The 25926-nt window shown below is 41.9% G+C and overlaps 1 protein-coding gene across 2 annotated transcripts in view; it reads left to right on the top strand.

The window, feature by feature from the left end:
• PRRX1 (paired related homeobox 1) overlaps positions 1-20839 on the top strand; it is a 70682-nt gene extending 49843 nt beyond the window's left edge. The window contains exons 2-5 of one of the 2 annotated variants that reach the window (XM_031688752.2): positions 3075-3250; positions 7791-7972; positions 11772-11843; positions 17584-17731. In XM_031688752.2, coding sequence (XP_031544612.1) covers positions 3075-3250; positions 7791-7972; positions 11772-11826 — 413 coding nt within the window. In that variant the 3' untranslated portion in view covers positions 11827-11843; positions 17584-17731. Of the gene's footprint in view, positions 1-3074; positions 3251-7790; positions 7973-11771; positions 11844-17583 lie in introns of both variants that reach the window. The other variant, XM_031688751.2, reaches the window with a different exon arrangement.
• The last annotated feature ends 5087 nt before the right edge of the window (positions 20840-25926 follow it).

The following is a 25926-nucleotide window of genomic DNA, read 5'->3' as shown; positions in this document are numbered from 1 at the left end:
CTGCAGTTTGGTGAATCCTACCCATTTCAGAATTCCAAAGAATTAGCTCTTTTCTGATGCCCATCAGACATCAGTATCCTTGGACAGCATCTTTCAAAATCCACCTTTGCAAGTAGCTGTTTTTCCAAGAAAGACGAGCTTTCAGCAATGATATAACATCGCTGCGTTCTCTCCCCCATATTCAACCAGAGTCCAGAATCTGATAAAATTCCTTATCCCAGGTATTTCAGATGCCCCACGTTTGTAAACCTCTACGACGTTCAGGTTTCCTCTCCTGCTGCTGGTGAGACTGTGCTGGGTCCTAGTCTTCTGTGTTCCGGGGGGAAAACAGGAAGCTCACAGGTGGTGATTAGTGAGCAAAGACAGAGGAGCCGAGGGCTGCCGCTCAGGCTGTCTCTGTTGCCCCTTCGCCGTCGTTTCCTATTACACTCGCGCTCCACAGGACACTTGCCAGACCCAGACTCCTTGGACCCCTGTTATTTGCATGTCTTTTCTCACCTTCAGCAGGATCTGGACTGGTGTTTTCATTTGTTAAAAACAACAAGAACATTTGCTGGGAAACTTTCACTGGAATCATTTCAGGTCATCATAGCTATTTATTCTCTGTCATAAACTATAATTCTCCATTTCCCTTACTCCCACGTCAGGGGAGCTGGTGGTTTATGGTGGACAGTCAGTGGAATTTGAGTGAACAGTGGAAGATTTCAGAGAACTAGCGAGAGAGGTTCTGCAGCAGGTTGTAGTACAAAGAACAAAACATCAAATATTCTTGTTCTCCATCACAATCTGGCAGGACAAGAAGAAACAGGCTTCCCAAACAGCATAAAGGATTTAGAATTTGTGGTTATACCTGAGAAAGCACTTTCTTTGAGGAAAGAAAGCAAATCATGGGATAGGCTTAGTAAGAGATATCCTTTATATGATTAAAATAGCCTAGGGTTGGTCTCATTGGTCTCACTCTGGGGTAGGGATGGAAGCTAAAGACTTTGCAGACCTGTGTTTAATGGGAGCATGCAATGCAGGTGTGCTGCTGTCAGAAAGGCCTGCATGACCTAGAGAGGCCTGAAGTGCAAGCCATACAGAACTGCAGAAAGAGAATGGGAGCAATGGGAACGCCTGCAAACATTCAAATAGGAAGGAGAATGCAGACACAAGGCAACAGCTGAAAAATGTGTGATCCTAGGTGTCTGAATTCCACTGTTGACATGATTGTGAACTAATTTTTCTAATCGCTAAAATCAGGGATGGTAAAATCAGGGATGTTGGTTGAAACATTCCAGGCTTTGATAGATCCCAGAAATCACGATAATGTAATTTGGCTGCATTCTCAAGATAACGCTGACCTGACATTCTTATTGACAGTGTCACAGCAGTGCCTTCAAAGCAGGGCTCCTCAGTGAGGTGCCGCAGATGGAAAAAACTGAAGAGATGGGTGATCACAACGCTGAGAGGATGGGGGCCAGCAGCTTCTCAGTTAGAGGACTGCGGTCGAGTTTTTATGGGTTTTATTCTACAGAAACAGTTTTCTAAAGACAAGAAAGGTTTCACATTTTCCCCAAGAACAAATTCAACAAGCACTTACTGGGTGCTTTAAATGTCAGGAGGGAGGCAGCCGTCTGTATTCCAAGCTCCCAGGGCACTCAGGAAGACGGGGTTTCTCATCAGAACGACTTGGAGCCTCCATTAGGTGCTGAGAGATGTGGGCCGGGAACCCCTGGATTTAAGCTACACTTTGAATCTTCACCCAAATCTAGAACATGCCCTCAATTTGCAATAATAATACTACAGCTCAGGTGGGTGCCACTCTCCCTGGGACCTCGGGATTCCTGCTAGCAGTTTTCTTGACTGTTTTGTGTCAGTCAGAGAGGAGCAGGGGTCTTTCCGTGTTGGAAAAAACATTTGAGAACTACTTTCCACTGAATGTGGGGCAAGTACCACGCTCTTCTTTCTCTCCAGCCTCAATCTCACTCGTCGTGTTTCCCTTTGTGTTGAGCTTCATCAGGGGAGAGTGATTGGAAGTGTTCATCCAGTTCATCAAGCCGAGCATGTGACTTGGGCTCAGCAGCTCAAGCCGCACATCTCTGAGCGCTGCGCGGGCTCTGCGGTGGCTGGGCTACAGGGGGACAGCTTGGTGGTGGTGGCGGCATAGCTGGTCTTCTGCTCAGCTTCGCATGCCCTCATCCCCGCCTGGGCTGAGTGGGGCTGGCAGGGCAGGAGCACGCCACTCCCCGACTGCCACAGGCAGGCTGGGGGATCAGCTCGCCAGGGTGCCTTTGGGGGAACTCAGAGAAAACCAAGGAGGAATCTTGACAGGTAGAAACTTGGGGTCATGATTCCTCCAAGGTTCCTAAGACCTCAGGGCCCTACAACTCCAGTTTTGCATGAAACCATTTCAGAGATCTTTCAGGACTGTTTCCTGCTTCTTGAATTCTCACAGGGTGAGTCCCAGGCCAGTGTCAGCTGGGCTGATGGTGTTGAAGGACTAGCCCTGATCTTGGCTGAGGGCCCTGAAACCTGCAGCAACAGCATGAGGCCTTGAGCAAACAGAGTTAGCAATTACTTGCTCTTTCCAGGAAATGCATGGCAAAGTGGACATCCCTCTAGTTGGCGTGAACGTGGTCTTTCCTCTGTAACTGTATTTGTGTCTACATGGCTATGCTGAGGTGAAGTAACCAGGGAATAGTCGGTCCTCTTGGTTATGACAGCGTAGGAATAAATGAGGTCCAAAGCAGCCTACCTTTCTCCCCCCATCTCTGGAGAAGTCCAGAGAATATGGGGAGGAGTAACATTTTCCTTTAGCCTTCTTTGACAAAACAAACTTCAAGGAGCATGCAAGAAATGTCTTTCTAATTGTTCAGGTCTGGTCCCAGATTTAGGAACAACAAGGAAGCATCAGAACCATTGCGGGTTCTTGGCATACAGACGCGATAGCACCAGTGCCCACATCTGCACAGTGAAAATGGCATTTAGCCACAGACTTTGATAAGCATATGAGCAAATGAAACCATCTCATGGTAGAATCTGGGACCTCCAACGTGACTTTAGCTCCTTATCATCAATTTCTTTTATTCCAGATGACCAACTGAACTCAGAGGAAAAGAAGAAGAGAAAGCAGCGAAGGAACAGGACAACCTTCAACAGCAGCCAGCTGCAGGCTTTGGAGAGAGTCTTTGAGAGGACACACTACCCAGATGCTTTTGTGCGAGAAGACCTGGCCCGCCGGGTGAACCTCACTGAGGCCAGAGTGCAGGTAATCAGGGTATTCCCCACCTCAGAGACACATCTCTGAAGACTGTTAAAAAACACAAGTTGTAGGTTTCAGACTGGAGCAGGTACTAATAAGGATTATAAATGGGCAGCTTGAGAACAGAATCCGTTTCTACCTGTGTTTCTCTTGGCAGCACGGTATTTTTAAAAATCAAAGTGAACGCCTTTAAGTAGGGCAGAATGTGCCTTGCTGCACATCCTCCCCAGGGCTTCCCACCCTTCCAGATTCATGTTATAAACATTGTCCATCTGAGCAGGTGACTCTGCACCCCTCTCCCACGAGCTTTCAACTTGAGCTGCAGGGTGGCCAAAGGGATGGACTCTCCGTCCCCCTCCCTCAGGTTTCCTCCCCGACTCTGGGACTGTACAAATCTTCAAGAAACATAGTATACACATACCAGGCATGGACATGGATGGGAGTGGGAAATGAACGCATCAAAGACCTTCCACTTAGGAACTGCATAAAGAGCACGTTCGAGTAGATGATTTTGCGAAGCGAAGAAGGGTAGGGACACGTAAGACAGGGTAAAGAGAGGACAGCAGTTCTCTCTAACATGAATGCCATGACTCAGCAAATCCAAGTCAGACACCTAGAAACAGTGCCGTCTGGGATGAGGAATAACAATGACGATAACAATGCAGTAACACGAGCTGGGTCCTTGTTCACCAATGAGTGTTCTTAGCTACATAAACTAATCTGTCTAATCCTCACACCAATTCAACGAGGTAGACAGTATTACTCATCTTCAGAGGAAGAAACTGAGACACAGAGGTTAAAGTGCTTCACGCAACGTCACATAGCTAGGAAGTGGCTGAACTAAGATTTGGAGATGGATATGCCGATCCAGAGTTCGTGCTTTTTAGCACGATAGTAGACTTTAAATAAATGAGTCTTCTGGCTAAATGCTTTTTCCAAGTAGTGCTTTGCTGTCTCTGTTGAGAGTCAAGATTCTATTATCTTCCATATTGCTGGTGGTAGGCTGCTGTTTCGCTAAGCGAGGTGGGTCAAATCTGTCTTGTCTTCCTCACGAAATTATTGTTTGTATACCTGTGTTCAGTCTGGGCTTGAAGGATTTCTTTCTGAAGATACTAACCCTCCTGATGGGGGCTTGAGCTAGACTCAGAGGGCTGGGAAGGTAGGAACTGTATCCAACACCCTGTACTGTGAGAGACATTTGTTAACGTGAGGGACAGGGTCCTCGAGGTCTCTTTAGCCTGAAAAGAAGGTGTGTGAGGGTTTTCACCCTGGGAAACAGGGTCCTCACCCAGAAGAGGTCAGGTAGGAGGAAAACAATGTCAGTGACAAAAGGGGATAGTTGCCTGGGCACCGTGGTGCCTCCAAGGATAGGTTAGGAGAAGGCGTACACGACTATGTGTACGTTACGTGGTACATCACTGCTCTCCAGTCCCTCAGGGCTCAGGTGACAGTGGTCCACAGGCACAAAGCTCAGTCGTGCTCTCTCCGCTCTGCCGTCCCAAGCAGAACACTGAGGTCTGCCTTCCCACATCCTCTTCCCCCGTGCTGCTTACCACAGCTCTCCAAACACACTCTTTTTCTACTCTTAAATCCCTCCCTCTCTCCTTCAAAACCCCCATATTTTTTTATGCCTCAGGCTTGGCCTGCAGTGGTATAATAAATAATTTTAGGCCAATAACCCACAGTCCCTGAAAGTACCACTTTTGCCATGGTGATCTGAATTTGAAAAAAAGAAACCTGGACAGGGCCATGCTGGAATTTTTTTTTTTAAGATGTGGAAGAGCAATTTTGGGTTGGGAAACTATTTCAGCCCCATCACAACAATAAGCAGATGACTTTCCTATCTGTTGAAACTATTTTAACTTCCACCTTTTCCATCCTACTATGTTCTAAAGTCTTTTAGAGTTGAGAGCACTTCCTATGTGAGCAGGAAAGAATTCTCCCTCCATGACCTTTCTTCTCCCTTCGTGAAGTCTCACCCTTTCCCAGTCTGAACCACTCCCTCTGACTCTGGACTTCTTTATTTAAAAGAAAATTTTTAATGGAGGTACAAGGGGTTGAACCCAGGATCTCATGCATGCTAAGCGTGCACTCTACTACTGAGCTATCCCCTCACCCTGACTCTGGCCTTCTTTATATTTATGGCATTTACCACAACATGACATGTATTATATTGAGCTGTATGTGGGCCAACTTCCCCAACTAGACTGTGAAGTTCTCCTGGATGGAAGCCACATCTTATCATCATTGAGAAATTCTTTTTCTTTTTTTTCCTCTCCTGTCCTTTTTTCCCCTCAAACATTTATCGAGCATCTATTATTCTCCTGGAGCTGTTTTTGCTTTGCTGGGGATGAGTAAGACACTGGCCCTCTTCTGAAGGGCAGAGAAGACAGATGGGCACATCCTACTGTTAATATAGAGTAAAATGATTCCTACACTAAGGGAATGTTCGAGAATTAGTGACAGCCCAGATGAAGGCACGATTAATTCTGTCCAGGGAAAAAGAGGGAGAATACGTACGCATTACGCAGCCATTCTGTGAAACTCTCACAACAATAATGAATAGGTATTATTATCTTCATTTGACTGGGAGACAAAGGATCAGAGAAATTAAATAACTACCCAAGGGCAAATGCTTAAAATTGTGGAGCCAGTATTTTTATCCAACTCTGTTAAAGCCATGTTCTTTCCGCTCCAACATTTCACAAAGAAGGTGATGTTAAAGTTAAACCTTGAGAAAACATGTCTTTGACACCTGGACAGAGTGGGAGACTATCACAGGCAGGGAGACCACTCGGTGTGAATATACGTAGGGGGAAAATAACTGAATACATTTTGGGAGTCTTGGGCCTAGGGTAGGATTTGGAATAATAAAGGGCCAGTGCATGAGGTCCAAGAGACACAGGATGTGGCTGGATTGGTGGACAATGAGCTAATTCTTGAACAGTCTGTGTTCTATGGTAAGACGTTTTGATTTAATTCTGTGAGTGATGGAGAGTCAGTGATGACATAAAGCGAAGCACTAATACAATTATATTTGCATTTAAAATGATAACCTTAATAGCAATGTGGAAGACACGTTAGAGAGTCTGTGAAGCCAGGCAAGGTTCTGCCTCTACTGATTTCCACCCTGGCCTGCCTTCCACGTGCTTTCCATGGTTATCTTATGTGAATGTTGCCCCCTAGAGCTGCGAAGTTGTCCCATTCCACACCATAGGGTTTCTTTCCCCCACACCTTGCCATGCTTTCCCATAGTTGCACCTAGTTCCTGTTTTGCCATTTTTCAAATGTATATGTCTGTCCTCTTTTAATAGATGGTGAGCTGCTTACAAACTGAGAATGTCTCATTGCTCCCTTCCTAGTATTTAAGCCAGGGTCTGGAACACAGCAGGCACTCCATAAAGATTTCTTGAATGAGTAAATGAATGAATAAAATTCCACAGCAGTCTGGATGAGTTGTATGATCATGAGTCAGATGTCCTTGAGCTCAGAAACAGCCATTTATTAATTGTGTGAAGTCAACAGATTACTTAATCTCACTGAAACTGTTTCCTCAACTTTGAAATAGAAACAGTAAAATCTAATTGTAGAATTGTCTTGAGAACTAGCAACATAGTATGGAATGTGCTCATAGAAGTTCCTAGCCCTAACAGCACTTAATAAATGGTAGGTTTATCATGAGCTGTAGCCAGTGATGTCAGCACCACCTATTTCCTTGGAACCCTAAAATTAAACATACTCCAGTCAACTTCCCGTCTTCAGTATCTGCATTTCCGTTTCACAAATTTCTTTCTAGAACTTCAGGAGACATGCCAGTAGTGCTGGAACACTAATAACCGACGACTGACAGAAGCCAGCATACAAATCCATAGCGCTCTCCCCCTCGGGTGGGAGGTGTGTGTCCTGCATTCGTCCTTTGAGTCCCTGCAGGACTGGGCTACCAGGGAGCCGGCTGAGCAGCACACAAGCTAGAGGCTGCTCTTCCGTTGCTACTTCCTCACTCTCCTACTGGTGTTCCTTGCACCTCCCAAATAAACTATTTGCTTCTTCAATCCTTATCACAGGGTCTACTTTGGGGAAGATGGAGAATTTTCCTTAAATATCTAATAAGTATTTTGAAAACAGATGAAGTTATGGCATTTTGAAGAATTTCGAAAAAAATTAATGTCATTGTATCTGTGGCAGAAACCTAGTGAGATTTTTCTTCTTCTTCTTCTTTTTTAAATTACAATTCCAGCAGGGATTATAATCCGTATTTTGCTACCACGTGAGTTAGCCATGGAGCCCATCTCCAAGATGGCTTGATGTGGGGAAGTACCTCATGATCTTGTCATAACAGTCTTTGTCCTTAACAGGTCTCTCACATGGCCCACTAGGGAAAGATTACGGCATATGTCTACGGTTCTAGAAAGAATTCCATACTTAGCCTATATTTCCCTCGGGAAGGCATGATATAGGAAAACCAACCAGGACTTGATTCATGAAACCTCTTCTTTGTTTCTCCTCTCGCTCCTCATGCCCTTCTCTCCTCCCGACGATCTTCCAGGTGTGGTTTCAGAACCGAAGAGCCAAATTCCGCAGGAATGAGAGAGCCATGCTGGCCAATAAAAACGCTTCCCTCCTCAAATCGTACTCAGGAGACGTGACTGCTGTGGAGCAGCCCATCGTACCTCGTCCTGCTCCGAGACCCACCGACTATCTCTCCTGGGGCACGGCCTCTCCGTACAGGTGAATGACTGGCCCACTCTCCCTTGCTCCACTTCCACACGTTTCTCAGCGGTCGGTCACGTTCAAAGCTGCTTGTGCAGCTGGCTGACATTTCTCACTGGGTTACCCTCTTCAGAGACATTCAACTTGCTGACATCCCCAGATTTTCACAGGAGATTGCTAGTTGCCCCAGGAGCAGGGTGTGGGGCAGAAGAGAGAGGGACAGGCCATCAGCCATCTCCTCTTGGACTCAGGAACTCTTGCAAAGGTTTCAAAGATGGGGAAGAATCTAAAAGGAAAGATCATTAAGCTCTGCCCAGAGTCCCTCTTGCAATCATTCTGGAACAAAATTTTACCCCATTTCTAAATTTAAGATAGATTTGTTTTATTATGCTTAAGTAGGAATCTAACACACAAGGTTCTAAGTGTATGACCAAAGGCAAACTTCACAGTAAAACTGATTTTGAATGAAAAGGAAAAAAGGAAGAAAGGGAAAAAAGGAGAGAGACAGAGAGAGATTGAGAAGGGAAAAAAAAAAGTCCAAGGTCACTCAGATCCTGTTCCTGGCCACAATTCTTTGTTAGTAGGTGGGGATGTCTTATGATCCAAGATGCTTCCTATTCTGTTGCTAATTCTTACCTACTTATCTGAAGTTTTTTGGGAGTTAGTTTGTGTGTGTTTTTTAAAAAATATATATAAAAACAAAGTATAATTTACACTAAATTTTTATATTTAAAAGGTGAAAAATACTAAAAAAGCAAATAGAAGACTATTTCAAAAAAAAAAAAAGCACTTGGAAAGGCTTTTAACCTCCATTTATTATGCTGTTGAGAACACACAGATTAATGCCAGAGGGAAGCTGAGACACACGTGCCTAGGGCAATGTCATCAGCCTTAAGTGTCATTCTTTAAACCTCAGCCTGAGTACTCTTAGAAACCAGATCCAGGCTCAACTCTCTGGCCCATTGCAGTGGAAGGCCAACTATTCACAAATTCGTTTATTACGCTTCTGTTTACCTTTTTATTGTTAAGGTTAATTAAGGGTTTAAAGAGAGGTTTTAAACTGATTGTAGGAGATTATCTCTCAGCTGGGGCTGAACTCCTGCTATGAAACACAACATTTGTGAAATGTAAATACTTTCCAAAAGTTGATTGCTCTAATCAAAGCCAAGAAGCCTCACCTAAATATTCTTTCTGTTTCAAATAAGTTCCTTGAAAGAAACGCCATAAATGCATTTGGAAACTTTTTTTTTAATCCCCTATTGTAAAATTTGCCTGAATTACTTTGGTCTTTGTACATAGAAACCCTATGCAAAGGAAATTGGAAATTTCTATTGCTCTCAGATAGAATATGCCTTGCTGATTTCAAAAAGATTAGTCAATCTGTATGTCCTATTTAAAATTTAGTCTCCTCTTCCATAGAATTTACTAAAAACACATTTTGAAGACCACTGTGAAATCACGTAATCTTTAAATTTTGAAATACGTGAAAGACTGCTTTGTTTCTCTGATACATATGGATAGTTCACAGACTCATTAAATGGCTTGGGAAATGGATATGCTTCGGAGCTTGATGTTTCAAGGCCTCTGATTTGAATTTGGTCACAATCAGCAAGTTTTGCTTACTTTTCTTCCTGGGTCCTAGTGAGGAACTTTCCGTACCAGCTCTAATAACCCAGATAGCTGTCATGTGGTTCTTACCAATGAGAGGCGGAGGGCAACACACTGCATAAGCAGGGATGAAATCCTTCCTGAATCAGTACTGGCTAGATTCCCTGGACCTCAGCACAAGTTCAAGCCCCAGTGCCTGCATCATTTATCCTTTGTATATGGGCATCTACCTGAAACTATTAACATGCAATTTATGTGTGCTTTTTGGGGAAGTGTTCTATTTTAATTTGAAAGATTATGTAGAAATACTAGGTACATTTTTCAAAAACATTCATAATTCCACCATCTTGAGATAATTAGTTTGTTTATTTTTGCAATTAGAGTTCAGTATTTTTTATAGTACAGATTTAGTGTATATACTATTTTGTATTCTGCTCTTTTCACTTAAAATCATATAACCTAGTACTTACTCATTTTATGGTATACTTTTATATCATTTCTCTCTTAGACACAGAGTTTGTAAAAAATAATTAAAAGTTCATAGAATCTGATTGTTCATATTCTGTATGAAGAATAAATTAATCTCCAGCTTTAAGTAGAAAAATGGTGGTTTAAGCAGTAATTTAATCAATAATAATGTTTTTGACCCAATGTTGACTGAAGTGTTTATATTTTGATTAATTTCTCAAAGTGGCAAAAAGCTATTCTGTTACTTCGAGAGTTTTCTGCTATGTTTAGAACCAAAATACGTTATCATTTCATATTTTGAAGCTAGGTAGGAAATACAAGTCTTGTTGAGGAACTATAAAAAAAAAACAAGTGGTGAAAAGCCAAGGAAACGGTAGACCTTTTGTGTTATGGAAAAGTAACTCGCTATTTCTGTTGGTACCATTATGTCAAGTTAGTTATCTCACATGTGACATTCATTAAAAGGCATTTCTCTTGGTTAATCCTTGGTTAATGCTCCTGTGTGGCAGCTCTGTCCTTGATCTGGTTCCAAAGAGACTGAACACTTGCCCGAGTTTAAGCCTTCAGTAAGCAGAATTAGAGCCAGAGCTCATGATCCCTGTCTCTGTCCAACATGTTAGGCCACATAACTATGTTTTCATTCAAATTAAACTTTACATGATATTGAAAATAGCAAAAAGTTCATAAGACTGGGAAACTACGTAAACATGCCTGTTTGATTCAGGGTCTGTCTCAGATCCGTCAAGCATGCCTGTGCCTGAGGTCCATGTACTGGGGTGTGTGGGCTGCCCCCTGGGATGAGTGATGTGGCTTGGTCATGCAATCCATGTTCATTGAGCAGACAGTTTTGCCAGAGAGGACAGTTTATTGACTTCCACAGCTCTCCCCTGAAAGAAGAGAGGAGGAAACCAAGACTCAAAGCAACAGTGTGCATATGGTCAGAATTACGGGATGGGAAACAGCCAACACATTTTTTTTCTGGGTGTCTTTTATATCCAGAGTGATGGCTGTATAATTTATCATCTAAACTGGGACACTTCTGAGAGTAAAAGGGGAGTGCTATTAATAATGACACTAGGACAACAGGCATAAACCAGGACTGTCCCTGGCAAACTGAGACATATGGTTCACTCTATTTATAGCATGTCCTGACCTCCATCATTCCCTTGAGCATGTTAGAAGTGATGATGTCAGGCAGGCGACTGAGTCACCAGAAGGAGCAAAGCATCCTCTAACACGGACACTACTGTCCTGGCAGGTGTCTTTTTTATCTACCCGTAGCCAGCTGAAGGAAGCTTGTCTTTGGCATCCATGCTCACTGCTTAGCTCAGAATTGTTCCTTTAGGTAAATGAAAGTGCACAAAAGCACCGGAGTTACTAAGATTCATTATCTTGTAGTGCTTTTCCTCTTGGGTAGCAGTGATTAACCAAGTCCTGGACTTTTGACTGTTGTTTTAGATGAAGTAGTCAAGAAATCTTTCCACAGAGATATCCTTTCCTATGAAAGATAAAGAACGACCAGGCTCTGCAGTACTGGTCTGGAGTGCCATTTCCAGAGGGAGGGCTGGGCTTCAAAGAAAACTAATGACAAAAGAAAGAGAGGCCAGCGATCCTTATTCACAATCTCCCTCCCCCAACCTTCTCCTCCTTCTCCTCCCCTCATTTGATCGTGGTCACGGTGCTGCCTGACATCTGCTGAACGCATTTGGCTCATTTCTCCCTTTCACACTTTCAAAAATAGATCCTCGTCCCTCCCAAGATGTTGTTTACACGAGGGGCTTCATAACGGATTCTAACGGAAGACACTGAAAAGGTAACTTGTCAGAGGGGGAAGAGGGTGGCTGCTGGGGGTAGGGTTTAAGTGGGAATTAAGTGTGTTCAAGAAAGTAGAAATGAAAGTAGTGAGGTCCTCGAGTGGGGAATACTATTGGAAACCAGAGCTGCAAGAAAATATGTCCTTAAAGTTAAGGGTAGTCTGATAGCCTAAAGCAGGGCTCTTCAAAGATTAGTGGGCATATGAATCACCGGGATTCTGTTACAACACAGACTCAGATTCAGTAAGTCTGGGCAGGACCTGGGATCTGTGCCTCTAACATGCTCCCATGTGATGCCCATGCTGTTGACACTTGGCACATACTTTGAATCGTGAGGCTTTAGGTGACTGTAGGATTTGCGACAGAGGTCAGAAGAACGATGTTCTTGTCCTGGCTCTTGTTGCTCCCCAGGCCAGTTGGATCATTAGTCTCTTATGTAGGTTTGTATCTAAGATTGAACTAGTGATAGTTTCCTTATTTGATATCTCACCAGGGGTATTTGGAACCAATGGGTAAGCAATGTGCAATTCAAAAAAAGAAATACAAAAATCATTAAAACAACAGAAAGATGCAAGGCTTCATACATAAAACATCTCTAGGAAGAAAAGTTCAGGATGGCAGAGGGATCACTGAATGTGCAGTGCAAACTGAAGGCTCTCTGACGAAATATAGTCCAAATGTGTCCACTTTCAGAGCTACATATACCTTTAAAAAATCAACTTCTGAATCTTAAAAATAGAAGTTGAAAATAATTATTTAAATCACAAAAGATCACTTCTAAAAGGATTTATCAGGTCTTTGTCTGAAAGTAAATTTTGCTAGGAATACTCATGTTGAATTTTCTTACATGAAGCAAGTACACCTAAAGTGTTCTTGCACTGACAAAAGAACAAACCAAAGATGATCGCCAACCTCTACACATCACGGACAGGGTCGTGAAAACCTCAGGCTCTGCAGTCTTGGGAAAACTACCGAGCTGGGAAGCCCTGGGGTCTCAGGAAGACACACGGACTTCTTGGGCTGACAGATCTGTCTTTGGGGTGAAATTTTCAACAGCTTGTCATCATTTGTCCAAAAGGGCCAAATAGAAAACAAAGTTAGAGTTGAAAACTGAGTCAGGTATTATTTTCCCCCCAGCTCTCCTCAATTATCTTGTGATTTGTGGGATTTGCACTCTGGGTGATTAGAAAGCCGAGGGGTAGATGTTCATGCGTTTCTTGGCTTTAGAACCACCCCATGTATAGTATTTTCCATACTTCCTTGGTGTTTGGCAGTCATTTTAACACATTCTTCCTCTCGACATCCTTTCAAGGTAGGTTGAAATTATCAAAAATGATTTGTCCCCAGTGAAAACAGAACTCTAACCCTGCCAGTGGTTAGCATTCTGCTGTGTATGTCTGAACTCCATCTGTTAGGGATCTCCAAATAAGGAGATGGAAAAATTTCAAGCTTACTTAAATGTGTCAGCTCTGTGCAAGTCCCAGAGCAGATCTGCTGAATCAACAGATGGGATACAAGCATTTCTTTTTCATCTCTTAATTCCTTAACACCCTTTATTTAGCAATGCAGTTTCTTGGTCATGGACACAAAGAACTTTACATTCTTAAAAGTGAAATAGAAATGTTACTGTGGCCAAACCCGGTAAGCCCAGTTGCTGTGCTCATCTCACGTCTGCCTCCTGTTAGAGGGATGGGTGGTTCTAACTCAGAAGGCAAGACCAATGGGCGGGGTCTCTGGGTGTTGGTAAGCAGGCTCTTCGTGTTTTCATGTGCTACTCTGTACAACTTACTTAGTTTCAACTTCACCCTTTTATCCCAGGAAGCTTAATCCTGTTTGGGAAGAGTGGTCATTCTACATGGTTTGAATGGCCCTATAAAAAAAAAAAAAGTGGTTGACAACAGCTTACTAACCTCACTGGTTTCTGTCTTGTGTGAAAAAAATCTCAGGATTCTCTTTCTTTTCCTAACAGAGAGCTCTAACAGCTTTGATGACATGGAAAACAGGTGGTCATGAACAATCTTTCAAACTGGCAGCCACTCAAGTCTCTCTTGCATCTGTTGTCACTTTTGGAAGTGGGTCCTCTCCACTTTACTTCTCATGCCTTTTTAAAGCATGACTAAGCTGCTCTTAGATTAATTCTGTCTTTTCTGATGCATAACATGTCTCTCTTGTCACTGGTATGTCAGAGGACTGGTCCCTACTTGCCTAAGAGGCACTTTTAGTTGAGAAACTAAACTCATGTCAAACTACAGGAGGGAAAGCAGATTTGTTTTGTTTAGTATGTGCACAAAGTAGCACTGTAATCTCTACCTACAGAGTTATGTACTCTACACGTGTGTTTAGAGGCTGTGAATTAAGACCGTCTCTGTGCTTTTATCCTATTTCTTGTGGCTCTGCAATGCTGAAATAAGTCAGACCAATTTTTGAAAGTTTATAACTTTTCCAAACATTTATTGAGTGAAAACATGATCACTTATCAAGTGTCTAGAGAACTGCAAAACTCACTCTTTAACATCAACTGCTTTTTTTATTCTCACACCTAACTTGAGAGCTACCTGTAAGGCATTGTCATGGTCTCACTAACACAGTGGTGTCTTTCTAACAGCACCACAGTACAATTAGACAAGGATGCTGTTCTCAACTCTGCAAACACAGGCTGCCGTTGAAGGAAAAATGTCTCTGTGAAAATCCAATCTTCTGTATAAAATAGAGCTCTAATTTTATTAATTTGGTTTTGCGATGGGAAATGGATCAATATTCATCTCATTTGGGATATTAACATTTGGTCTTCTTAGAGAATCTCAGTATTTCCAAGAAATGTGTTGCCATCCTGAGTCTTCAGACTAGAAAACCAGATGATATTAGTAAACTATGAAGTAACTACAGCAAAAAATGGTTATATAATAACCATGGAATCACAACCATAGTAGACATTACTAGAAAACAGTTAACAGTACCTTCAGTAAACTAAAATAATTCCCCAAGGTTCTAATTCCCTTTGTCTGCTAAGGAAAATGGACCACACCTCTGATCATTCAAAAAAAAAAAAAAGAGAGAGAGAGAAAGAGAGAATCTCTATCAAACAGGACTCGGCTTGTCCAGAATCTCAAAGGATGGAAAACATATCGCTCAAAAAATTGGGCCAAATACTTAAAAGCACAATACTCCATGACAATCTATAGTTTGCCATCAGAGAATTTTCTTTCTTTTCTCTCTCTCATGAAGTTTTAGCCTCCTATTTTCAGAAGCTATTCAACTTTATTCTCAGTACTTAACAAATGATACAGATCATTCAAATTTCCAGCTTCTGTTCTATGCATTTAAAATGGTACCATTTTAGGGCTTAATTCCTTAGGGCTTAATTTTCTCACAGAAACCTTGCTGAGAACGGCTGGTTTGGTTGATTTCATGATCTATAACTTAGGTACATTTCCCAAATCCAGTTGTCTCTTTTCTTAGCTACTTAGAACTTTGCTTTCTTTGAAATCTTAGGTTTCAGTATATCCTAGCAATTTCTTGAGTATGAGATTTATGGATATCCATGTATTTCTAGTAACATCTTGAATAGAAGCATGTAATTCATATACAACATAAATGATAATACGTCCATGGTTTTTGAAAATAAGTGAGACTTCTTGATACATTGTAAAAAAAAAAATCTTGTCCTGTTTTGACAGGCTATTCTGATTATTTATCTCATTCCTAATTGAAACTCACCTGAACTGGGGATTCTTTTTCTGCTTTTGTCTTTTGATAGACAGTGGTAGAAGTAATAGTGTATTCGGTAAATCTAAACTGCATCAATATTTGTTCTTTTTTTAATTGTTAAAAGCTGTTTGTGATGAATTAAGAATATGCAATCATCAACCGCTGCTTTTGTCATGTCTCTTCTGATTCTACTCATTCTGTTAAGATAGCAGAATTAATGGGAAGAACTGGTTCCTTAAAATAAAAGCATATTGGTAAAATATTTTTGTAAATCATTACTCACAGCAGGATGACAGAGATCTTTGATATTGAAAAGCCATCGGTTTAATCATACTAAATCTAGATATTTCTCAGTTTGTTATCTATTCATTAAATACTTTCTTGGACGCTGAATATGGGCTAGATATGGTGTTAGCACTTCCTGGGGCACAGCAGTGAACAAGGCAGATATGGTATCTATGGAGTTTATAGCCGAGGAATTAAAATAAGAGCTAAAAGGAAAAGTACAGGGTGCTATAGGTGAACCTAACTTTGTGCAGACAATTAAGATCACGTATCCAGAAATGAGTATGGGCGTAAGCATGAAGCACACAAAAATGAAACAGAAAAGAGTATAGGATTCTTTTAGAACACTTCTGAGTCTTTTTCCTTCCATAACACACACACACACACACACACACACTCACAAATACACTGTGGATTTGTATTTCTGGAAAGATCTAGTGATGTGGGACTAATTATATTTCTTTAACCCAATTTTCCTGGGTTAATTGCTAGTAATTGAGCTGAAATAGGCTATTGTGAGTCTTGACTGTTAAGTCTTGACTAGGTGGTGTCCCAAATAAGTATTAATGATATAATCTCTCTATTTGTAGAGTAGCTTTAGTTTTTTCTCTTTCTGGTCTGTCACTTGATCCCCAGAACCACAAACTCCTGTGTGGCTGACAAAATTGCACAGGAATGCAGGCACCAGAAGAGCTCATGTCATTCCATTTATAAGTCTATCTCATTCCCGCCCTTAGCTGAAAGGTATTTTGCTAATCTTAGAAATGACTAGAAACATTTTCATTTAATTAAAATGAGTTCCCTTTTAGCTGTTTAGTATAAAGTAATGGATAATTTGCATCCAAGTATAAGAAACCATTACTTTTCCTTTAAACGAAATGCATGGATCCAATTAACAGAAAACCACCAATTACAATTTCTCCCCAGTGGTAGTCCCAGGTCTTAATTACAATTTCTGACAATGAAAAACAAGTCTGGGTTTTTCTCAACAATAAGAATGGTCAGAAACACGGAAACTGGAGCCTTCTCTAGTTTATCTAGGAGATTTAAACATTTCCAAAATAACTGATCCAAAAGACAGCGTGAGCGACTCAGGTTCATTTGAAGAAAAGCTATAAAATCAAGGCCAATCAGGATGGAAACTCTTGGTTTGGCAATGCTTGCTACTATCAACCAGTGGATCAAGAAAGGTAGAAAAGTCATCTTAGGCTGTTTAACTGGTTCTCCAAGTACACTATTCAATATGGTATTTATTGACTATCTAAAATGTGTTAGAATTAAAGTCAGCTACCTAGAGAGAGGAAGGCAAAATGCCCTTTAGTTTCTTTTCAGATACCCTCTTCTCCTCCTCTTTGCTCCCACAAGCTGGTGACGTAGGCAGGATGAGATTAAATACTGTTTTAATTGATCAGCTGATGAAACACCTGCTATCCACCATAAGCAACTTTCTTCTCTCACCCCTGAAATAAATCATTACTCACTGTATCCGACACAGAAAGTACTTCTTCCCTGGCCTTATTCCACTCTCCACTGCTTTTCCCTGCCCTTCAAAACACTGCCACCCTTTTCCAAGTGCCGTAGACTAATGGAAATCTGGGGCTGTAAGGGACCTCAGAGGTCATTTAGTCCAACCCACCTGCCCCGACCTGCCCCCATCCTGAGAGTTGCAGCCATCTGGGGCACAGACTTGCAGCTTTGTGAAACTAATGCCTTTTATTCTCCCTGCTCTCTCCTTTGTCCCTACAGCGCCATGGCTACTTATTCTGCCACATGTGCCAACAATAGCCCTGCACAGGGCATCAACATGGCCAACAGCATTGCCAACCTGAGACTGAAGGCCAAGGAATATAGTTTACAGAGGAACCAGGTGCCAACAGTCAACTGAGGAAAAAAATAATTAAACAGGCCTAAGAAGAAAGCAAAAACCATAAGACACCTATCCTGCTCTGTCATTTCTTCATCTGCTGGAAAAAAAAAAATAAAAACAAACAAACAAAAAACAGAACTAAACTATTGGGACCATGGCAGAGAAAAGCAGGAGAGGAGCAAAATGAAAATTAGTTAACAAATGTTCCTCCTCCCTCTGGGATATCACCACCACTTGTTTCTGTGTGTGTTAATTTTGTTTTTCTTTCTATTCATATGCTTTGCTTAATATACTCTGAGCTTCTTCAGTTAAGTTCGGCCCACCCACCCCCATGATTACATGGGTTTTAAAAGAATCTACAGCAGCCAAAGAAACCAGAATAATTGCCTATAGTCTCCTCATTGACCTGTCTGAACCTCAGTGCCTTACCTTAGCCTTCTTCCCAGCTCTCTGTATAGAAGCTCTAGGAACTTCTGAAAAGCCAAAGTCTTTCTGAAAAATCTGTGCCAGACATAATTCCCTTTCTCATTGCCTCCATCTCTGTTGGTCATGGTAAGGTTTTCCCATCAGCTACTGGGAAACAATTGTGTACAACATCTGGTGGCTGGCCTGTCTGATCCAGTGTCATTGTCTGTGTCTGGCTAATTCTAAGCTCTAAGCTCTAGATCTAAGCTCTAGATTTAAGCTGTAAGCTATAGAGGATAATATCACCATCACCACCAACCCTTCTCCCCTATCCAAACAATTAGCCATCTTAAGTTAAAGATATTTGTTGTTTCTGGATTTACTGTCACGGGCTATTTGATAGAAGAAATATTTTTCACTTGAGAGAGGAAGAGACATTTTTCTAGGAAAACAAAGACTGAGTTGTGAAAGGCATGGCCTACATCTCTTTGGTGCCTTAAGGATAGTCAGATGCACACTTATATATATACTGTATATATTTATATATTATATATAGATATAAAATATTTTTGCAAGCTTGAGTTTGCAGTCTTTCAAACACTACAAAGAGCAAATTTCACACCATCACCTGCATCCTTATCTCTACAGTGATGAGACTTTTTATTAGGGATCCTGTTTCCTTTCTTTCTCTACACAGAGCAATTGATACGGCAACTGTTTGAGAACAGGTCTAATTTTCACATTAGGGCTTTAAATAAATTAGAAACTATTTGAGGCTATGAAAATGTCCTTGAGCCTGAAGCCCACGCTCTGGCGGAATGCTGATGCATCCTGATCTATCACGGGAACTACACTTAGAAGAGGGTAGTCATCTACCCTTTTCCCACTCAACAGGAATCTGCAAGACACATGTTTAAGTGGAATTCTTAAAGGTCTACCTAAATTCTAAACCTTTAAAAGCCAACTGTGGGCTGTTTTTGTTTCCTAATATTTTGAAATAAAGTTTAGTATCTAGGGCTGGGAGCCAGGACTGACCTTTTCTTTGTTTCTTTCTCTTTGTTTCTGGCCGTGCTTTTGTAACTTGTCAGGTAGACTTGACCAAAACACATTACCATGCTGTGCCTTGGTTTACCTTTTTGTAAAATGGGTTTAAACAATATACCTACCTCACAGGGGTGTTGTGAGGCTCTAATCATTCGCTACTTTGTCCTTTCCTGTATTCTCTGTATGTCCAGCACTTTGTAGCCATGGGAGGAAAGGGACTATAAAAGTATACAATGTTAATAGAAGGATATGGTACCCAGAAGCCTTGTTGTCTAGCAAGGAAATGCTACCTTGCTGTAAAAACTTACATTTGGAAATGAGAAATAGGTTTATATTTTCAGACCTCTCAAAAATCACATCATTTGATCAAAAATTAATTTAAGACATTTATTTGACTTTTATTTTCATCCTGACCAACTTGGGTTCTAATAATTTCTGTTATCAGTGATTGAAAAGCTTTAGACTGATTTTGGCCAAATATGGCAACTCTAAGTGACAGACGAGGATTTGGGATTTAAGATGCACTCTCAGCACACGTCTGTTATTTCCCCCGGCATGTCAGATTGAGCTAATGGCGGTGTTTTTTTCAGTCAAACAGCCAGCAATCTGAAAATGTATTTCAAATGTTGATTTCGTACTTCTCTTAATAAGAAGGAAGACCATTGTATGCATTTTGCTTTCATCAACTGATTCCCTCATCTTTTAGTCAACTATTAGAACACTTCTTACTGAATGGCTTCTGTAGCCTGGCTGAACAACACACATCACTTGCTCCCTAAAGTTTTCTTCAACTAGTTCTTTTGTCCCACTAGCTGATGCATATTATCACGTTTCAAAGGAAAGTGTATTGTAACAGATTAAAACACTCTTTGTGAAAAGAGTGCAATCCAAGAAATTGCTGAGATTTTGGAATTTGGAGAGAAAAGCTAAACGAGGAATTTGAGTTATAGTTCAGGGGAGAGAAATCATACATGAAAGGATTTTGTCAAAAGCGAGGAATCTTAGAAGAGGGAGTAAGAGTCATGTAAAACCAAACCATTTGAGAACTTCATCCTGATACTCATTTTCAGTGGTGAACAGAAAAGTCTGACTCCATAGCCCCAGTGCTCGGTGAAACTAGGCAGTTTAACTCAGTGCCTGGGCAAGTGCTGTCTGGGAATATCACAGAGCAACCAATGCTGTCAGCCACAGGAGCTTTTACTGCCAACCAATACCACAACATCTGTTAGCTAAGCACCCGATGGAGAAGTGCGCACAGGGTACAAGCACTCAATTTTGTTCACTCGTTATTGATTCTTTAAAAAATAGGGGTTTGAGATGTGATTTGGAGGAGCAGCCTTCTGGCTCCTAAGCCAGGTATCAATAGAGGGCCTCAGAGCCACAAAGGTCAGAGGCATGTCCTTGTTCATCACCATCATTATACCCAGATAACAGATGAATACTTACGAACTGTCTATCTGTGTCCCCAGTCCCTCCCCAAACAAAATGCTGACTTGTAAGATACTTGGCAGGTTAAATCAAACCAGAAGAGGTGATCGGATAAAAAAGGGAATGACATGACATTTAGGATATAAAGATCTCGTAAGAAATGTAATATGTAAATTATATCTTGCTTTATGATGTAAAATATACATTGTTTGCGCTAGAATAGAAATGATTCCTTTTCAATAAAAAGAAAGAAGGATACTACTGCGTTGTCTTTTGTTATATACACTGGAGGCTGCTGACTTTTCTCTCTTTGAACTTCAAAAGCAGGTCTGCTAAAATCTAAGGCTGCACTCAGAAAAAAGTGAAGATAAGAGGGATTTATGAACAAGAGAACCTTTATCAGAGTGTAATAATCATTTCTAGAAAGGAAAATCTATTGTTCCTCATAAACCAAAACTATGGTAGGAGAAAGAGAGGATTTTTTCTTTTTTAGTATAATAGGTAAGTATAGACAGGAATTTTAGGAGAGTTTTGCTATTTTTTTACCCACATCTTTAGTATCCACAATAACAGCGATAGGACAAAACAGACTTCATATGAAGTATAACTTTTTCTTGTAGAAAAAAGAATTAACAAAGTAAAATTTAAGCACCTATTTTTATAGAATTGGGTATGTGGGGAGGGGAGGTAGAAAAACCTAATTGGGAGCCAAGGGTTCTTTTTCATACAAATTAAAATCTGATTTAAAAGTCAACTGCAGCAGGAACAGATTTATGCAACAGTTCAAGTCAGTAAATTAATATGTCAAGCAAACAGGAGTTCAGAAGAGACAGCAAGAAAACACTGTGAGCTGGAGTGGGAGAAGTTTTCACTGAGGAACTGGGACTTGAGTTTCATCAGCAAGGATTTGGGCAGGAGAAGAGGAGGTGATGGCTTTCAAGTTGAGGGGTGCAGTATGAAGAAGAAGGGATGAAGGCAGAGATACAGGAATGAGGAATTTGTATTTCAGGAGCACAGCAAGCTGGGCACAGAGGGAATGAGAGCTTACTTGGAAGCAGAGTGGAAGAAAACACTGAAGATTGAAGCTGCGTCTTCATCTCACAGGGTGTTATGTGTCAGACCATAGAGGTCCACTGAAAGTTATCAGCAGGAAAAACAAAAAGTGCCATGCAAAAAATACTACTTTAGCAGGATTATTGTTGTAAAAGAATGAAGATAAACTAGAACAGATAGAAGGAGAACAAAAAACAAAGGACGAATAGGACACATCTTGCAAGGAGGAGAGAGTCAATAGGACTGCATGGCAGGAGAAAGAGAATGGAGTCAAAGATAACACTGATTTGAAACCTGGGGACTAGGAGAATGAATCACCAAAAAGCTGACAAAACTGAACAAAAATGGGAGAGACCCAAGTACAGGAGAAGATGATTTCAGTTTTAGATGTGTTACACTGTTTGAAAACCAAAATTTAAGTGTCCAGTAAGTAAAGACATGAAAGTAGGGCTGGAAGCCAAAGTCAAGGATGGAGACAGAAGCTTGGGATTCATCTTTAAAGAGGTGACACCTTGAGGCACAGAAGTATATAAGTTCTTTGAGAAGAGAGAGTGTCATTATGACTCAAATGATTACTTCAGTAAATGGCTTTTCAAGTAGTTGAGTCCAGAAAGAAGGATAGGACTTTGAAGAACATCTATAATTAAGGAGAGAGCTACTGAAAGCAATTTACAAACAGCTGTTGGAGAAATAGGAGAGAGGTCAGCTTGTTTGTTATCCCTGAGTTAAGAAAAGAGAATTTTTCAAAAAGAAGGGTATATTTAGTATACTCAAATGCTGTAAAGAAGACTAGTTAATTGGGGATGGAGAGAAGGACACTGGATTTGCAATTTTCTAGAGTACAGGGCACTAGAGCGTTGGTAGAAGAAGGTACCTTTGGGAAGTGATGGTAAGAATAAGTGCTTTAAAAAATGGAAGCGTTGGCTAAGGACCACTTGCTTGAGACTTTGATGTTAAAAGCGTACTAATAAGGATTCTTTTAGTTGCAGGTGGCAAAGGCAAAAACCTCTCAAACTAGTTCAAATCATAAGAGGCTTTATTTAAAGAACCATAGGGTTGCCCACTGGAGCCAGAGCAGCTGTGGGAATCCCAGACCCTGGAATGAGGCTCATAGCCTTAGACCAGGCAAGGTCCACACATCCTGCCCTGGGTCTCACCATCACTCTTCTGACTGTGCCCCTCCCCTGGGAAAAGAGTCTACAGAACCAGCTGGATGTTCCCGCTTGGAATCTGCACCCTTCATTGTAGATCATCCTTCAGGCACTCAAGACTTGGGATTTCCTGTTCAAATGATCTGGAATCCATTTTCAGGGTCTACATAGGCCTCTTTTCCTGGAGCCACTGTTTGTGGGGGTTGGAGTATGTAGATGGTCCTTGGATATGAGTGTTGCAGTTGCCACCTGTGTATGCACATCAACTTTTGGTGTGGAATGGGGCTGAGGTGAGAAGAGAAGTGGGTAGGCCATTGGCTTGGGGCTCAGGTCTGACCCTCCCCACACTGTCACATTCTGGAAAGGAACTAAAAAACAGTCTGAGAATTCTAAATGTGAACCTGGTGTTTTAGGTCATTATAGAGGGATCACCAATGTAGGAAGGTGGAATATAATTTGTTTACGAGTTTGTTAGCTTGATTTGTAACATAAATGTACGGATGCAAATATGTGGACCTTCATTTTTACTGTTGCCTGGGTATCACTCTAGCATCCCACTGGGTGAGTGACACATGCCTCCTTTAAGGCCTGGCTTGGTGGAGGGCAGGGCTTCAAGATGGCAGAATAGAAGGACATGGATCTCATCCTCTCCCACAAATAAAATCAAAATACATCTACATGTGGAACAATTCTCACAGAATACCTACTGAACTCTGGCAGAAGATCTTACACAAGTGGAGCCACAAGAAAAATCTCCACATAAACATGTAGGAGGGAAAAAAAGGAGACAGGACCTGCTCCCAGGGAAGGAGCAGTGAAATACGGAAAGCACCCTTAGCCCAGAAAGCAGGGGGGTCAGCTGAGGCAGAAGGGGAGGCTCAGAGGAGAGCGCAGCAGCCACCCTGCAGCAGACAGCACAGAGAGAAGCCAGCGCAGAGGGTCTGTGTGGCCCCCAGCCCGAGACACTAGGCTGCAGGTGCATGCTGGGACTCAGTGCCGAAGCTGGGGCTTTCAAGCACAGACCTGGGGAGAGAACTGAGGTTGACTGTGTGGAGACAGCCAGAGTGTTGTACATGCTGGGGCTGGCAGTGTGTGCAAAGGAGCCTGGGTCTGCCATAGAAGGCGCCATTGTTGGTGCACATGAAGGGAGGGACAGGACACTGTCATAGCAACCTCCTTCTCCGTGAGCTCACAACATGTGACCCTGCCAAAAAAGTCCCTTTGTTAACGTGCTGTCATGAAGGGAGGAGTGGGACTCTACCATAGGAGTCTCCTTTACAGCTTGCTCTGGAAAGGCGCAATCACTGGCAGGTTGCCCCCCAGCAGAGGCAGGGCTGAAATTTGAGCCCATTTGCCCATAACCCCAGGAGCTGGCATTAAGAGCAGTGTGCACATGTGGAGGTGGGGCTGGGGTCTGGGCTGACCTCGCAGCCCTCAGTGGATACAGATGTGTGAGTCTGCATAACTACTGCGGGCCCCAGTGCCTGACTTCAGTGGAGCTGCCTTGGTGGCTTTGTGAGCACAGCACCCGAGGGACACCAGGGCAGGCTGCCTGCATTTCCATGGCTGAGGTGGGGCTGAGGACAGTGCCAGCAACAGTGTACTTTGTGAGCTCACACCATGGGTTACGGTACGATATCACAGAGGGCACTTCCCAGTGGACATCTCCTGCGGAGGAACTCTCAGCTCCTCTCCCAGCAGAAGTGCTCCCGTCCTGCCTACCTCACACAGCAGCTCAGAAACAGATCTAGAGGTTTCTACTTCAACAGCTGAAGAACAGACCTGGCCCCCAACAGGGCTGAGACAACCACAGAGCAAAGAGGAGGCCTGCTCAATATCCAGTGCAGGCTGTGGTCACCACAACACCAACTGCACCCGCTATCAAGGGGATAATAGCCAGCACACATGGAGGAAAGATGTGACCGCCATACATACTAAAAACAGCACTTGCAACAAAAATACTAGATGCACACAGTCTACACAAGGATGTTCCCAATAAAAAAAGGACCACAGTAGACAACTGTTACTCTTAAATACACAGAGTCAGAGAAATATAAGTAGAATGAAGAAGCAGAAGAACAATTCTCAATTAAAAGAACAAGAGACATCCCCTGAAAGCACAAACCATGAAATGGATCTCTCCAGTGTACCAGAACTTGAGTTCCAAAAGGAGATGACAAAGTACCAAAGAAATTAAGGAATTGATAGAAATACAGATTACTGTAAAAAGAAATTAGAAACTATAAAGAGGAGCCAATTAAAATCAGAAAACTAAATTTCTGAGATGAAAGCTGAGCTAAAGGCAATAAATAACAGACTAAATAATACAGAAGAACGAATAAGTGATCTGGAAGACAGAATAATGGAAATCACCCAATCAGAACAGCAGACAGAAACACAAATGAAAAAAAAAAAAAAAAGAAAGTAATATAAGAGAACTACGGGATAATATAAAGCATGCCAATCCATACATAAGAGGGGATATAAGAGGGGTCCCAGAAGGAGAAGAAAGAGAAACGGGGATCCAAAATGTATTTGAAGAAATTACACCTGAAAACCTCCCAAACCTAAAGACGGAAACACATATCCAAGTACAGGAAGCACAGAGGATTCCAAACAAGATGAACCCAAACAGACCTTATAATTAAAATGGCCAATGTTAAAGATAAAGAGGATTCTAAAGGCAGTGAGATAAAAACAAAGAGTTGGTTACAAGGGAACCCCCATAAGGCTAACAGCTGATTTCTCTACAGAAACATTACAGACCAGAAAGGAAGGGCAAGATATATTCAAAGTCCTGAAAGACCTGGCTTGGCTGCCTTTTGAGTTAATTTCTGGAGATTCCATTAACTAGAAATCAATGCCAGAAATCTTGTTGAGTCATAAATCTTGAATCTGATCCCACCCCAGACCTCTTGTTTACTCTCTCTTAAAAACAGGACTTGGAGCTCTGTGCATCCGCAGGACTTCAGTTTAAAGGCTTCTTTCAAACCTTCTTCCTTGGGACAGGGTGACAGGAGAGTTTTAAACAGAGATATTCTGCCCCCTATCAGCCAGCCTCCCAATTTATTGTTTTACAGGGGATGATGTGGCTCGATAACTTCTATCAGGCCTGTGGGGAGAGAGGACAGCGGAGAGGCT

The sequence above is a fragment of the Vicugna pacos genome, chromosome 21, assembly GCF_048564905.1.
Source record: "Vicugna pacos chromosome 21, VicPac4, whole genome shotgun sequence".
Lineage (NCBI taxonomy): Eukaryota > Metazoa > Chordata > Mammalia > Artiodactyla > Camelidae > Vicugna > Vicugna pacos.
The sequence above is the reverse complement of the archived record's forward strand: the minus strand, read 5'-3'. Positions and strand labels throughout refer to the sequence as shown.